At 43.6% G+C, this 16,599-nt stretch overlaps 1 protein-coding gene across 2 annotated transcripts in view; it reads left to right on the top strand.

Moving 5' to 3' along the window:
* NUP160 (nucleoporin 160) overlaps positions 1-15,502 on the top strand; it is a 76,016-nt gene extending 60,514 nt beyond the window's left edge. The window contains exons 28-36 of one of the 2 annotated variants that reach the window (XM_039471226.2): positions 696-856; positions 1,600-1,660; positions 3,320-3,430; positions 3,624-3,747; positions 4,618-4,719; positions 5,273-5,414; positions 8,296-8,421; positions 12,412-12,516; positions 14,521-15,502. In XM_039471226.2, coding sequence (XP_039327160.2) covers positions 696-856; positions 1,600-1,660; positions 3,320-3,430; positions 3,624-3,747; positions 4,618-4,719; positions 5,273-5,414; positions 8,296-8,421; positions 12,412-12,516; positions 14,521-14,610 — 1,022 coding nt within the window. In that variant the 3' untranslated portion in view covers positions 14,611-15,502. The remainder of the gene's footprint in view (positions 1-695; positions 857-1,599; positions 1,661-3,319; positions 3,431-3,623; positions 3,748-4,617; positions 4,720-5,272; positions 5,415-8,295; positions 8,422-12,411; positions 12,517-14,520) is intronic. The other variant, XM_074401469.1, reaches the window with a different exon arrangement.
* The last annotated feature ends 1,097 nt before the right edge of the window (positions 15,503-16,599 follow it).

Genomic DNA, 16,599 nt, shown 5'->3' with positions numbered 1-16,599 from the left:
CACTTGGATTGCTTCTACCTTTTGGCTATGGAAAATGATGCTATGAACAGGGGTGTAGAAATACCTCTTCAAGACACTTTTTTTAATTCTTTGGAGTATATACCAAAAAATGGAACTACTGAATTACATGATAATTTCACTTTTAATTTTTTGAGAAACTGCCATACTGTTTTCCATATCTGCTGCACCATTTTACGTTCCCAGCAACAGTGCACAAGAGTTCCAGTTTCTCCACATCCTCACCATGTGATTTTTTTAGGAGGAGGAGAGAGGTTACATTAAGCCCAATTTTGTTTTCAATTTTAACATTTGATTAGGGATAGCATTCTCTCTGTGTATCTCTAGAGAAACAAGTTTTGGAAAGCCAGTGTGGTAATCCCAGCACTTTGGGAGGCCGAGGCAAGTGGATCACAAGGTCAGGCGTTTGAGACCAACCTGGCCAACATGGTGAAACCCCGTCTCCACTAAAAATACAAAAATTAGCCAAGCGTTGTAATCGTTCACCTGTAATCCCAGCTACTCAGGAGGCTGAGGCAGGAAAATCACTTGAACCTGAGTGGTGGAGGTTGCAGTGAGCTGAGATCACACCATTGCACTTCAGCTTGGGCAGCAGAGTGAGACTCCAGCTCAAAAAAAAGAGAAAGAGAAAGAGAAAATTTGGAAGTTCTGATGTCTAATTTATTACCGCCTCATAGCTGGCACAGTGATGTTTGAGTATGGAATGCGTCTTGGCAGAGAAGTTCGAACTCTCTGGGGACTTGAAAAACAAGGCAACTGTTATCTGGCTGCTCTCAACTGTTTACGTCTCATTCGTCCAGAATATGCATGGATTGTGCAGCCAGCATCTGGTGCAGTGGTATGAAAACCTTTCATCCTGGAATTTTCGGGTCATTAAATCTACTTGTTTTGGTCCTTTCAAAACTCTTACATCATTTTGCTTCATTTGATTTATAATTTCTACTGAGATATTTGTGGGAAAAAAAAATCTATGTTTATAACAATTCAATTGTTGTATATTACTACTCCTTTAGTTCTGAAGTTTAGAATTACTGTAGGAAGAAATATTCCAGAGTAATCCTGGAGTTAGACAGACCTGACCCAATTCAGACAAGTTACTTAATCTTTTGTTATTCAGTTACTCTCTGGCATAAAATATGGATAATATCTACTTTATAGGATTGTTTGGGTAATAATGAGATAATTCAAGTCAATTGCTTAGAATGGTAACAGTGCTTGGCCCACAAAATGTGCTAAGTAAATGGTAGCTGCTTTTATTTCTATTGTGTTTGTTAATGCAGTCTACAGTTGTTGTTTTAAAGGACACACACTTAGTTTTCCTATCATACTGATGGGTCAGATACACGCAGTTGCTTCTGTTATATATAACTCTGGAACCAAGGAAAATTCGTTGATTTACATGGAGATAAAAATCCCTGTCCTTGGACTCAGTAATATGTTATAGTTAAGTTTGCAACTTGGCAAAGAACTTTCTTTGTCTCGTAAGAACTCTGCTGGTTGGAAGAAGCTCTGAATCACAGTCAATGTTATCAAAATAAAATACTGATTTTCACAGTTAAATTGCTTGTTTTGTTTTATCAGTATGATCGCCCTGGAGCATCACCTAAGAGGAATCATGATGGAGAATGCACAGCTGCCCCCAGTGAGTCAAGAGTCTCACACTGATCTTTACTAGACAGTAATATATTGTTATTGATAGTTATGATAGAAATATGTAGTTAAGCTGGGAACAGTGGCTCACGCCTGTAATCCCAGCACTTTGGGAAGCCAAGGTGGGTGGATCATGAGATCAGGAGATTGAAACCATCTGGCCAACATGGTGAAACCCGTCTCTGTTTTAAAAATACAAAAAATTAGCTGGGTGTGGGTAGCGTGTGCCTGTAATCCCAGCTACTCCGGAGCCTGAGATGGGGGAATCACTTGAACCTGGGAGGTGGAGCTTGTAGTAAGCCAAGATTGTGCCACTGCACTCCAGCCTGGATGACAAAGTGAGACTCCGCCTCAGAAAAAAAAAAAGTTGGCTGGGCACAGGGGCTCATGGGTGTAATCCCAGCACTTTGGGAGGCCAAGGCAGGTGGATCATTTGAGGTCAGGAGTTTGAGACCACCCTGGCCAATATGGTGAAACCCCATCTCTACTAAAAGTAGAAAAATTAGCCGGGCACAGTGGCTCACACCTGTAATCCCAGCACTTTGGGAGGCCGAGGTGGGTGATTCACCCAAAGTCAGGAGCTCAAGACCAACCTGACCAACATGGAGAAACCCCATCTCTACTAAAAATACAAAACTAGCCAGGCCTGATGGCGTGCACCTGTAATCCCAGCTACTCAGGAGGCTGAGGCAGGAGAATCACTTGAACTCAGGAGGCAGAGGTTGCAGTGAGCCAAGATTGCTCCATTGCACTCCAGCTTGGACAAAAAAAATTTTTTGAGGCCGGGCACAGTGGCTCATGCCTGCAATTCCAGCCATTTGGGAAGCCAAGATGGGTGGATCACCTGAGGTCAGGAGTTCAAGACCAGGCTGGCCAACATGGTGAAACCTTGTGTGTACTAAAAATACAAAAGTTAGCTAGGCATGGTGGTGCCGCCTGTAATCCCAGCTACTCGGGAGGCTGAGGCAGGAGAATTGCATGAACCCAGGAGGTGGAGGTTCCAGTGAGCCGAGATCGTGCCACTGCACTCCAGCCTGGGTGACAGAGCAAGGCTCCGATTCCAAGGGAAAAAAAAAATATTTAAAGAGTTAAATGAGGCCGGGCGTGGTGGCTCAAGCCTGTAATCCCAGCACTTTGGGAAGCCGAGGCAGGTGGATCATGAGGTTGAGAGATCGAGACCATCCTGGTCAACATGGTGAAACGCCGTCTCTACTAAAAATACAAAAAATTAGCTGGGCGTGGTGGCACGTGCCTGTAATCCCAGCTACTCAGGAGGCTGAGGCAGGAGAATGCTTGAACCCAGGAGGCAGAGGTTGCGGTGAGCCGAGATGGCGCCATTGCACTCCAGCCTGGGTAACAAGAGCGAAACTCCGTCTCAAAAAAAAAAAAAAAAAGTTAAATGAAATTACATGTAGTACCTTGTAAGCACCTCCTCAACTGCAGTTGTTAAAATACTTTGATTTGACTTGGGCTATTGCTTAATTTGTTTAAGTTAGCATTTATTGAGTTCCCTGTTTTCTCCTTCCTTCATGCATTTAGAAATTAGATTGAATGTTCCTTAATGTTCAGTGGAAATTGATAGGTTAAGTTAATCTAATGGATACTTCTTTATTCTTTGGGAATTGAAAATATTTTTCTTTGATGTATATAGCAAATCGACAAATTGAAATTCTGGAACTGGAAGATCTGGAGAAAGAGTGTTCCTTGGCTCGCATCCGCCTCACTTTAGCTCAGCATGATCCATCAGCGGTTGCAGTTGCCGGTAGGAATTCAGAGTTAAAGCCTCTAACCTGTCAGTACCAATGGCACATTTTAGGTCCAGGCAGTGTATGTAGCACACTAGATCAACATAAAGCGTGGGTTGTTACTCAGAGATACTCATCAACCAAGCAAAATCTTTGGTTTTATTTGTGTATACCTTGGCTACACTAAATAACCTTTTTCCATTTTCACAGGAAGTGCATCAGCAGAGGAGATGGTCACTCTCTTGGTTCAGGCGGGCCTCTTCGACACTGCCATATCACTTTGTCAGACTTTTAAGCTTCCCTTAACACCAGTCTTTGAAGGGCTTGCCTTCAAGTATGTATAAAATTATCTTTTTATACTCTTTTCTAATGTAAATATATTATCCTCTTGCTTGGTGCGAGGCAGTCATCATAAGCCAAGTAACCTACATATCATTTGTGTTTTGAAGAAGTATTTTTGTTTAAATCTGTGAAATGATTTTTTTAAAATTTTAGTCGTTTATGATTTTACTTTAAAGAAAAAAAATACTGATTCGTAGTTTCTTTTGAGAACTCCGAAGAGCAGATAACCTGAGTTAAATGATGGTGTTCATTCCAAACAAGACATATGTTCTGTTTGGTTCTTTAGGACATCTGTTGGTCTCTTTAGACATTCTTTTTTTTTTTTTTTTTTTTGAGACAGAGTCTCACTCTGTTGCCCAGGCTGGAGTGCAGTGGCACAGTCTTGGCTTACTGCAACCTCCACCTCCTGGGTTCAAGTGATTCTCCTGCCTCAGCCTCCCGAGTAGCTGACATTACAAGCAAGCACCATGACACTCGGCTAATTTTCTATTTTTAGTAGATACGGGGTTTCCCCATGGTGGTCAGGCCAGTCTCGAACTCCCAACCTCAGGTGATCCGCCTGACTCTGCCTCCCAAAGTGCTAGGATTACTAAAGGTGTGAGACTCCATCTTAGTTTAAAAAAAAAGAAAGAAAAGGATTTTTTATCATTAATTTTCTCTTGGAAGTAAATTGTCTCTTAATGCTTACTCATGTCCCTGTAGGTATTCAGTTGTGTGACTTGAGGAAGAGAAGAGCCAATACTCCAGTAGTGAATTCAGCAATAGAGATGAAGTTGTCCTCTTACCTCTTTAATTTTACTAGCAAAATAAAGTGGTACATTTCAGCATTTAGTTTTCAAGTGTGGAACCGTTTTCATTCCAGATGCATCAAATTGCAATTTGGAGGAGAGGCAGCACAAGCAGAAGCCTGGGCCTGGCTAGCAGCCAATCAGCTCTCATCTGTCATCACCACTAAGGAGTCTAGGTACAGCCCTGGTGTTCCTCCAACCCTGGGTGGTTTTGCCTTTTTCAAAGCTGTAGCTGTCTTTTTCCGATTAAGTTATCCTACATAGGTCATTTCACTTTTTTCTTTCTCTTTGGCTAAGTTTTTGTAGGGGCTGGGAAGTTTATAATTAGGGTGACATCATGTCATTTATTGTCCAAACTAGGATGTCTTTGCCTATGGAATGTCTCCTCTGTATGCCCTTCCTCAAAGACTTACTGTATCATATCATCAGGAAAGGGTACTCTTACAGGCAGAAATCTATATTTACTTGGTTTCAGAGTGTTACTTCCTTTTGTAACACTTGTAAAAATACAAAAAAATTAGCTGGGCATGGTGGCGCGTGCCTGTAATCCCAGCTACTCGAGGCTGAGGCAGGAGAATTGCCTGAACCCAGGAGGTGGAGGTTGCGGTGAGCCGAGATCGCACCATTGCACTCCAACCTGGGTAACAAGAGTGAAACTCGGTCTCAAAAAAAAAAAAAAAAAAAAAAAAAGAAGGTAATACTCATTAGTCATTTTTTTGTTTTTTCAAGTGCTACAGATGAAGCATGGCGACTATTATCAACTTACCTGGAAAGGTACAAAGTCCAGAATAACTTGTATCACCACTGTGTAATCAACAAGCTCTTATCTCATGGAGTGCCTCTGCCTAATTGGCTTATAAACAGCTACAAGGTAAGTGGATCATAACCTTTACTCTTTATCATTCTAGATAACTTCATGAGATGATTAAAAAGAGGCCAGGTGCCTGGCATCTCACACCTGTAATCCCAGCACTTTGGGAGGCTGAGATGGGCGGATAACCTGAGGTCGGGAGTTCGAGACCAGCCTGACCAACATAGAGAAACCCCATCTCTACTAAGAATACAAAATCAGGCTGGGCGCAGTGGCTCATGCCTATAATCCCAACACTTTAGGAGGCCAAGGCAGGCGGATCACAAGGTCAAGAGATGGAGACCATCCCGGTCAACATGGTGAAACCCTGTCTCTACTAAAATACAAAAATTAGGGCCCAGCGTGGTGGCTCAGCCTGTGATCCCAGCACTTTGGGAGGCCGAGGCAGGTGGATCACGAGGTCAAGAGATCGAGACCATCCTGGTCAACATGGTGAAACCCCGTCTCTACTAAAAATACAAAAAAATCAGCTGGGCATGGTAGCGCGTGCCTGTAATCCCAGCTACTCAGGAGGCTGAGGCAGGAGAATTGCCTAAACCCAGGAGGCGGAGGTTGCAGTAAGCCGAGATCGCGCCATTGCACTCCAGCCTGGGTAACAAGAGCGAAACTCCATCTCAAAAAAAAAAAAAAAATTATCTGGGCATGGTGGCACACACCTGTAGTCCCAACTACTCGGGAGGCTAAGGCAGTGAGCTGAGATAGCGCCACTGCACTCCAGCCTGGCACCTGGCGACAGAAAATCTCTGTCTCAAAAAAAAAAAAAAAAAAAAAAAAATCAGCTGGGTGTGGTGGCACATGCCTGTATCCCAGCTACTTGGGAGGCTGAGGCAGGAGAATTGCTTGAACCCATGAGATGGAGGTTGCAGTGATCCAAGATTGTACCATTGCACTCCAGCCTAGGCAACAAGAGTGAAACTCTTTTCTCAAGAAAAAAAAAAAGGAAAAAGATGGACTGGTTACAGTGGCTCACACCTGTCATTCCCATACTTTGGGAGGCCAACAGGAGTTCAAGACCAGCTTGGGCAACATAGGGAGACCCCGTCTCTGTTTAAATTTAAAAATACATAAAGAAAAAGATGAAGTGAGCCGGGCGCGGTGGCTCAAGCCTGTAATCCCGGCACTTTGGGAGGCTGAGGCGGGTGGATCACAACGTCGAGAGATCGAGACCATCCTGGTCAACATGGTGAAACCCCGTCTCTACTAAAAATACAAAACATTAGCTGGGCATGGTGGCACGTGCCTGTAATCCCAGCTACTCAGGAGGCTGAGGCAGGAGAATTGCCTGAACCCAGGAGGTGGAGGTTGCGGTGAGCCAAGATCGCGCCATTGCACTCCAGCCTGGGTAACAAGAGCGAAACTCCATCTCAAAAAAAAAAAAAAAAGAAAAAAAGAAAAAGATGAAGTGATAACTATGGGAACATGTTGACTTAAATACTTTGGAAAGCTTTTCTTCATAGCTAAAACTGTAAGAAAAATTCAATTTCATTTCCACAGTAGTACTGTGTGTTTAGATTTGAAGTTTCATATGTTAGTAATTAGGTTAATGACTACTATTATATTCACTGAACAATAAGTTTATACATAGGATTTACTATTCATAACTCAAAAATTCTCAGGAGTGGGTGGAGTACTTTTCAAATAATGTAACAATATGGCTAGTCTGTGTGCCGTGGTATTAACAATGAATTGAGCACAGCTAGTTTCAGATTGGTTCCTTCTCCACTCCCACTGTTTCACCTATTAAAAATCAAAAACGGCCGGGCATAATGGCTCACATCTATAGTCCCAGCACTTTGGGAGGCCATGGCAGGTGGATCACTTGAGGTCAGGAGTTTGAAACCAACCTGGCCAACATGGTGAAACCCCGTCTCTAGTAAAAATACAAGAATTAGCCAGGCACAGTGGTAGGCGCCTGTAGTCCTAGCTACTCTCGAGGCTGAGGCAGGAGAATCGCTTGAACCCAGTGGGCAGAGGTTGCAATAAGCCAAGATCGTGCCATTGCACTCCAGCCTTGGCAACAGGGCGAGACGCTGTCTCAAAAAAAGAAAAATAAAAAGGAGGCCAGGCACAATGGCTCAAGCCTATAAACCCAGCACTTTGGGAAGCCAGCCAAGGCAGGCAGATTACCTGAGGTCAGGATTTCGAGACCAGCCTGGCCAACATGGTGAAACCCCATCTCCACTAAAAATACAAAAATTAGCTAGGTGTGATGGCACATGCCTGTAACCCCAGCTACTCGGGAGGCGGAGGCAAAAGAACGCTTGAACCCAGGAGGCAGAGATTACAGTGATCTGAGATTGCACCACTGCACTCCAGCCTGGGCAACAGAGCAAGACACTGTTTCAAAAAAATAAATAAGTAGGGAAGGCAGCTAAGATTATAAAGGTAAGATTGTGATCAAATCAGAATATAGAGAGCATACTTAATTAATAGAGCTCTTCCAAATAGAGACTTCAGATTTGAAGTTGTTGATTCTTTGAACTTCTTTTGCTTTTGTCATTTGTATAGTTCTTATCATGTGACTATATTTTCACTTTAGTATTCAGGAAAATTTTATTGACTTTACACCTGTGGAAACTGAACTGGAGAAAGGTTAAAATACATCTTAGGTCACAAAAGAGGGGAAGAAGGCTATTTAACAACAGATAGAGCCTCCTAAAGTGCCTAGAAGTAACGGCTCTTGGGAATTCAACCTATTTTTTTTTTCCTAACTCCCCAAACTTGTTATCAGCTATTATACTAAGATATAGATGAGTAAACCAAGGCACTGGTTTAATTATTTTGAGAAATACAAACGTTAGGGAATCAGCCAGCGTTCTTTTGGTCATTACCCAAGTAAGAGGGAAATAGATACATATTCTTAATCACTGACTTTTCACAGAAGGTTGATGCTGCTGAATTGCTCCGTTTGTACTTGAACTATGACCTTTTAGAAGAAGCTGTGGATTTGGTGTCAGAATATGTGGATGCTGTATTGGGAAAAGGACATCAATACTTTGGAATTGAGGTAGGCATATACAAACGATCCCCCATTTACGATGGTACGATTTTTCAACTTTACGATGGTTTGAAAGTGATGAAGATTTATGAGAAACCATACTTTAAAATATTAATGCAACCATTCGGAGTTTCACTTGCAGTACAGTATTCAATAAATTAATGAGATATTCAACATTTCTGTTACATGATTTTGCCCAACTTACAGGTTAATGTTAAGTGTTCTGAGCATGCTTAAGTAGGCTAGGCTAACCCATGATGTTCATTAGGTTAGGTGTATTATATGCATTTTCAACTTACGATATTTTCAACTGATGATAGTTTTATTGGAAAACAAGCCTACCATAAGTTGAGGAATATCTGTATAGGCATTTTTTTTTATTGTTTTGTGTGTGTGTGGGTTGGGGGGGGGGGTTTCTTTGTTTGTTTGTGGTTTTTTTTTTATTTTAAAGACGGGGTTTCACCATGTTGGTCAGGCTGGTCTTGAACTCCCAACCTCAGGTGATCCACCCGCCTTGGCCTCCAAAGTGCTTGGATTACAGGCGTGAGCCACCACACCCGGCCTTTTTGTGGGTTTTTTTTTTTTTTTTTTTGAGACGGAGTTTCGCCCTTGTTACCCAGGCTGGAGTGCAATGGCGCGATCTCGTCTCACCGCAACCTCCGCCTCCTGGGCTCAGGCAATTCTCCTGCCTCAGCCTCCTGAGTAGCTGGGATTACAGGCACGTGCCACCATGCCCAGCTAATTTTTTGCACTTTTTAGTAGAGACGGGGTTTCACCATGTTGACCAGGATGGTCTCGATCTCTCGACCTCGTGATCCACCCGCCTCGGCCTCCCAAAGTGCTGGGATTACAGGCTTGAGCCACCGCGCCCGGCTGGGTTTTTTTTTTTTTTTTGACAGTCTTGCTCTTTCGCCCGGGCTGGAGCACAGTGGCGCAGCCTCCGCTCACTACAACCTCCGCCTCCTGGGTTCAAGCAATTATCTTGCCTCAGCCTCCTGAGTAGCTATGATTGCAGGCACTTGCCACCACACCTAGCTTTATTTTATATTTTATTTTATTTTATTTGAGACAGAATCTTGCTCTGTCACCCAGGCTGGAGTGCAGTGGCACAATCTTGCCTCACTGCAACCTCCGCCTCCTGGCTTCAAGGAATTCTCCTTCCTCAGCCTCCCGAGTAGCTGGGAGTACCGGTGCCCGTCACCATGCCCAGCTAATTTTTATATTTTTAGTAGAGATGGGGTTTCACCATCTTGGCCAGGCTGGTCTTGAACTCCTAACTTCAAGTGATCCACCCACCTTGGCCTTCCAAAGTGCGGGGATTACAAGCGTGAGCCACCACACCTGACCTAGGCATTTCATTTTATTATCATGCTACGTAAGGTCAGAATCTGAGAGCAACTTGAACTATATGTTAGTGTATTGAACCTTTACTATATATAGTTATACAACTAAATCTTGACACTCTAGGAATCTCTAGTCTCCCATTTATAAAATAGGAGTTTCATCTTTCTCTATCAAAATATTATGGCATTAGTTAGCATTCAATGGAGAGAGGTAAACAAAATGGTATTACGTGTGTGCTCGTACTGTGTTAAGTCTCTACAAGCAATGGTGTTTTTTTTGTTTTTTTTTTTTGAGATGGAGTCTCTCTCTGTCACCCTGGCCGGGGTGGAGTGGCATGATCTCGGCTCAGTGCAATCTCCATCTCCTGGATTCAAGCAGTTCTTCTGCCTCAGCCTCCTAAGTAGCTGAGATTGCGCCACCACGCCTGGCTAATTTTTGTATTTTTAGTAGAGACGGGATTTCGCCATGTTGACCAGCCTGGTCTGGAACTCCTGACCTTGTGATCTGCCCACCTTGGCTTCCCAAAGTGCTGGGATTACAGGCATGAGCTACCATTCCAAGCCAGCATTTTCTTTTCTTTTTTTTTTTTTGAGACGGAGTTTCGCTCTTGTTACCCAGGCTGGAGTGCAATGGCGCGATCTCAGCTCACTGCAACCTCCGCCTCCTAGGTTCAAGCAATTCTCCTGCCTCAACCTCCTGAGTAGCTGGGATTACAGGGACATGTCACCATGCCCAGCTAATTTTTTGTATTTTTAGTAGAGACAGGGTTTCACCATGTTGACCAGGACGGTCTCGATCTTTTGACCTCGTGATCCACCGGCCTCGGCCTCCCAAAGTGCTGGGATTACAGGCTTGAGCCATCAGGCCCGGCCACGCATTTTCTTAAACCTTATAGCAGCCTAATGAAGGAATGTTTTGATTTTATTTTTTTTAACCCCTGAAAGAACAGGCTCACACAGATGGTAAATATAATAGAAGAACTAGGTCTAAACAGGTGTAGTTAACTACAGAATCAGGTTCTTCAACCTTCATGAAATCAGCCAGCTGCAGTAGGTCACACTTGTAATCCTAGCACTTTGGGAGGTCAAGGTGGGAGGTTCATTTAAATCCAGGGGTTCAAGACCAGCCTTGGCAACATAATGAGAACCTATCTCTACAAAAAACAGAAAAATCTTAGCTGGGCATAGTGGTACATGTCTGTAGTCCCAGCTATGTGGGAAGCAGAGGCGAAAGGATCACATGAGCCCTGGAGTTGAAGGTACAGTGAGCTATGATCTTGTCACTACACTCCAGCCTGGATGACAGAAGGAGACCGTCTCAAAAAAAAAAAAAAAGAGAGAGAAATGACATGAATTTTTAAATATAACCAGGCGCTGTGGCTCATGCCTATAATCCCAGCTCTTAGGGAGGCAGAGGTGGGAGGATAGCTTGAGCCCAGGAGTTCAAGACCTGCCTGGGCAATATAGTGAGACCCCATTCTCCACAAAAGGAAAAATCAAAAAGACCAAAAAAAAAAGAATTTTTAAATAAATTTAATTTAACCGAGAAAATGACAAGTTTCCCAACTGGGGAAAGGGGGGTTTCCATTGTGTACATGCACCTGCACACACACACAGTTTCTTGTTGTGAAATAAAAGCATTTTATTTGGCCAGTCACAGTGGCTTACTTTGGGCAACCAAGGTGGGTAGATCACTTGAGGCTGGGAGTTCAAGACCAGCCTGGCCAACATGGTGAAAGCCTATCTCTCTCCTTTTTTTTTTTTTTTTTTTTTTTTGAGATGGAGTTTCGCTCTTGTCACCCAGACTGGAGTGCAATGGTGCGATCTCGCCTCCTGGGTTCAGGCAATTCTCCTGCCTCAGCCTCCTGAGTAGCTGGGATTACAGGCACGCACCACCATGCCCAGCTAATTTTTTTTTTGTATTTTTAGTAGAGACGGGGTTTCACCATGTTGACCAGGATGGTCTCGATCTCTCAACCTCGTGATCCACCCGCCTCGGCCTCCCAAAGTGCTGGGATTACAGGCTTGAGCCACCGCGACTAGCCAGCCTATCTCTACTAAAAATAAAAATTGGGCCGGGCGCGGTGGCTCAAGCCTGTAATCCCAGCACTTTGGGAGGCCAAGGCGGGTGGATCACGAGGTCGAGAGATCGAGACCATCCTGGTCAACATGGTGAAACCCCGTCTCTACTAAAAGTGCAAAAAATTAGCTGGGCATGGTGGCACGTGCCTGTAATCCCAGCTACTCAGGAGGCTGAGGCAGGAGAATTGCCTGAGCCCAGGAGGCGGAGGTTGCGGTGAGCCGAGATCGCGCCATTGCACTCCAGCCTGGGTAACAAGGGTGAAACTCCGTCTCAAAAATAAATAAATAAATAAATAAATAAATAAATAAATAAATAAAATTAAAAAATTAGCCAGTTGTGGTGGTATGCATCTGTAGCCAGCTGCTCAGGAGGCTGAAGCACGAGAATCGCTTGAGCCCAGAAGGTAGAGGTTGCAGTGAGCTGAGATCATGCCATAGCACTCAACCTGGGCAGCAGAGCAAGACTGTCTCAACAAAAAGGGGGCATTTTATTTTACAGAGTCCTATGAAAGCAACTACCCAGAAGAAATGGTACACTTTGCAGACTGTTTTCAAATAAATATTTTCCTTTTAGTTTCCACTGTCCGCAACAGCCCCATTGGTGTGGCTTCCGTACTCCTCTATTGATCAGCTTCTCCACGCTCTGGGAGAGAACAGTGCCAACAGTCACAACATCGCAGTAAGTCAGCCCTTTCATGAGACGTCTTCTGTAAGCCCCCGTACTAGCAGTTACACCTTGCAGCTTGATGTTCAGCTCTCAGAGATTAGAAAGGAAGGACGAAAGCCCATTTTTGGCCCTTAAGCTGCCCAGTCCCTTTATAGATAAGGCAAAGGATCTAAGCAACATGGTCAAGAAAACGCAATGAGAAACTATGTAGGGCCGGGCTCAGTGGCTTACGCCTGTAATCCTAGCACTTTGGGAGGCCAAGGTGGGTGGATCACCTGAGGTCAGGAGTTCAAGACCAGCCTGGCCATAATGGTGAAACCCCATCTTAAAAAAAAAAAAGGAGGCCGGGCGCGGTGGCTCAAGCCTGTAATCCCAGCACTTTGGGAGGCCGAGGCGGGTGGATCACGAGGTCCAGAGATCGAGACCATCCTGGTCAACATGGTGAAACCCCGTCTCTACTAAAAATACAAAAAACTAGCTGGGCATGGTGGTGCGTGCCTGTAATCCCAGCTACTCAGGAGGCTGAGGCAGGAGAATTGCCTGAGCCCAGGAGGCGGAGGTTGCAGTGAGCCGAGACCGCGCCATTGCACTCCAGCCTGGGTAACAAGAGCGAAACTCCGTCTCAAAACAAAAAAAAAAAAAAAAAAAAAAAAAAAAGGAGGGAGAGAGAAACTATGTAAATGTTAATTATGCAGAGAGAAATGGCATGCAGTCAGTCCATCCTTTAAAGCATTTAGTTGGTAGGGCAGACCCTACAGGGTAAACAGGTACTTGAAATACAGTGTGATAGGTCGGGCACAGTAGCTCACGCCTGTAATCTTAGTAATTTGGGAGGCTGAGGCAGGTGGATCACCTGAGGTCAGGAGTTCGAGACCAGCTTTGCCAACCAACATGGTGAAACACCGTATCTACTAAATATACAAAATTAGCTGGGCATGGTGGTAGGCACCTGTAATCCTAGCTACCCGGGAGACTGAGGCAGGAGAATTGCTTGAACCCAGGAGGTGGAGGTTGCAGTGAGCCAAGATCGTGCCATTGCACTCCAGCCTGGGTAACAAGAGCAAAACTCCGTCTCAAAGAAAAAAAAAAAATCATATGCAGCATCTCTGGTTCTGAGAAAAGAGTTAGTGATCCTAGGCCGGGCGCAGTGGCTCAAGCTTGTAATCCCAGCACTTTGGGAGGCTGAGGCGCGTGGATCACGAGGTCAAGAGATCGAGACCATCCTGGTCATCATGGTGAAACCCCATCTCTACTAAAAATACAAAAAATTAGCTGGGCATGGTGGCGCATGCCTGTAATCCCAGCTATTCAGGAGGCTGAGGCAGGAGAATTGGCTGAACCCAGGAGGCGGAGGTTGCGGTGAGCCGAGATCGCGCCATTGCACTCCAGCCTGGGTAACAAGCGAAACTCCGTCTCAAAAAAAAAAAAAAAAAAAAGTGTTAGTGATCCTTTTATTACAAATACTGGTATGATTTCCATTCTTAGAAAATGAGATTGGCCGGGTGTGGTGGCTCAAGCCTGTAATCCCAGCACTTTGGGAGGCCGAGGCGGGTGAATCACAAGGTCAAGAGATCGAGACCATCCTGGTCAACATGATGAAACCCCGTCTCTACTAAAAATACAAAAAATTAGCTGGGCATGGTGGCACGTGCCTGCAATCCCAGCTACTCAGGAGGCTGAGGCAGGAGAATTGCCTGAACCCAGGAGGCGGAGGTTGCAGTGAACCAAGATCACGCCATTGCACTCCAGCCTGGGTAACAAGAGCAAAACTCTGTCTCAAAAAAAAAAAAAAAAGAAAATGAGATTGAAATGTTTATGTAACAGAGAGGCTTAGTTTTATCAATAGAATCAGAGAGGAGACTCCTATACTGAATGGTGATTTTATGAAGCAGAGTGGCTAACAGGCTAACTCTTTATTAGATGAAATCTACTTGATGAAGTCAAAGTGATTAATAACTTCAATCTTCTTCCATTGTTGAGCTGTTTCTGTAATGCTTTCCTTCTTTTCTCTTATAGCTGTCCCAGAAAATACTTGACAAATTGGAAGACTACCAGCAAAAAGTTGATAAGGCAACACGAGATTTATTATATCGTCGGACCTTGTGATCCAGCATGTTACCTAGCCTTTGTAACCGCTTGGTGCCTCTTAGGGCTTAAGACTACCCTACAGGAACCCTGTACTCAAGACCGATTTTTATAACTGTAAATCATGTATACAGCATTCAAGTCCACATTCTGTACAAGATAGGGTGGAAGAGTCAGAGGACCCTGTACTTGCTGGTGGTGCTAACACAATTTCTGGTGTTCAACCTTGGTCTCAAATAGCTGCTTTTGTATATGATTCACAAGCTTTTTTAGAGTTTATATTTTTTTAAACTACCGAAGACATTCTTTATCTGCAAATTAAGACCCACCTTCACTTTCCAAAATAACCGAGGGTTGTTGGCTTGTTCTAGCTGACCACCAAAAACAGTCACGGCAAATCTTTTAATTCTTCCTATCACCTTTTGTATTTTAATGCAATTATTTTGGTCCAGAACTGACATGTATTTTCTGTATTGCACACAGAGGCTAATGATTTTACGTACTCTTTTCATTATTTATTTTGGAGGTTTTGTATGATCTTCAATAAAGTATTAAATAATTTACCTAGATTAAGCCTAAAATGACGACCAGCTGTTTAAAGAAGATATTTTGAATCTGGTTCTGAGCTAAAGTTGTGTAAATTCTTAGCTAAGAAAAAACTGGATATCTATCATCTATATTAGCAACAGATAATCAGAGTAAATTGTTAACGTCTATGATTTATGATAATCAAGCTGGACTTGATCATACAAGTTAGTCTAATAATGTATTTGGACCAAAATATAAACTTTATTGGTCAGATTCAGAAGCATTCATGCTCACAAGTTTTGGGAAAGTGAAAAAATAATAAAATCATCTTGGATTTTATTCTATATATTAAAATTTATCTTTTAAGGAACCAATCTGTATACTACTTGCTTGTATAGCCTTTTGACCCTTCTTGAGTTTTGCATAAGCCTTTAATTTTTATACTTTCAATACCATATTTACATTATATACTTTAATTAACAATGTGAATTTCTCTGTGGTGCTGTTGTTGGTAGATAATTGGAGTGTGTGGTTCTTTTTTTTCCCCCCATTTTTGCTCTACTGTGATTAATATGAGGCATTTGGGGCAATTAGGAACTGGGAGAGCCCCTGTCCTCCCAGCTCTCTAAACCTGTGGCTTTCAACGACAGTAAGAAAGACATTTTGACCTACATACACACATATAACCAAAAGAAAAGTTTCACAAAATTTGTATCCTCACCTACTGTGTATCCTGATATGCTTATGAGTGACTAATGGATCATAACCCGTAGTATGAAAAACATCAAGGGCCAGGCATGGTGGCTCACTCCTGTAATCCCAGCACTTTGGGAAGCTGAGGCAGGCAGATCACTTGAAGTCAGGAGTTCAAGATCAACGTGTGAAAACCACATCTCTCCAAAAAAACTATTAGCTGGACATGGTGGTTCATACCTATAGTCCCAGTTAATGGAGGGGCTGAGGCAGGACAATGGCTTCAGCCTAGGAGGTGGAAGTTGGAGTGAGCCTTGAGCATGTCACTTCACTCCAGCCTGGGTAACAATTTGACCAAACCCTGTTGTAGCCATCTCTGGAGAGCAACGAGTAGTCAGAAGCTGTCCCTATTCTAGAACCTCCCCCACCATTTGTGTTGCTGATCAATGCAGTGGTTTCCATGCTGGCAGTTCACAAGATACTGAGCAGCTTTTCCTGTTCTAGAACCTATGCTCAACCTAGCCCAGCTCTTCTGTCCATTGTCTTCTACCTTCCTCACTTTGAGTCCCAACCAGAGCAGAGCATGCCCCCATCCTTCCACTCCACTTACTTTTCTCAGTTTTGAGTCTGCATTTTTGATTGCTGGACTGTGTGTTAATTTAATAATCTATAATAGCAGCAGTATTCCTTGTTTTTCCCAATGCTGGCAACTTTCTCATCATAAAGTAGTATTTAAAAGGTTCCGGCCGGGCGCGGTGGCTCAAGCTTGTAATCCCAGCACTTTGGGAG

The sequence above is a fragment of the Saimiri boliviensis genome, chromosome 6 (assembly GCF_048565385.1).
Source record: "Saimiri boliviensis isolate mSaiBol1 chromosome 6, mSaiBol1.pri, whole genome shotgun sequence".
Taxonomy (NCBI): Eukaryota; Metazoa; Chordata; class Mammalia; order Primates; family Cebidae; genus Saimiri; species Saimiri boliviensis.
The sequence above is the reverse complement of the archived record's forward strand: the minus strand, read 5'-3'. Positions and strand labels throughout refer to the sequence as shown.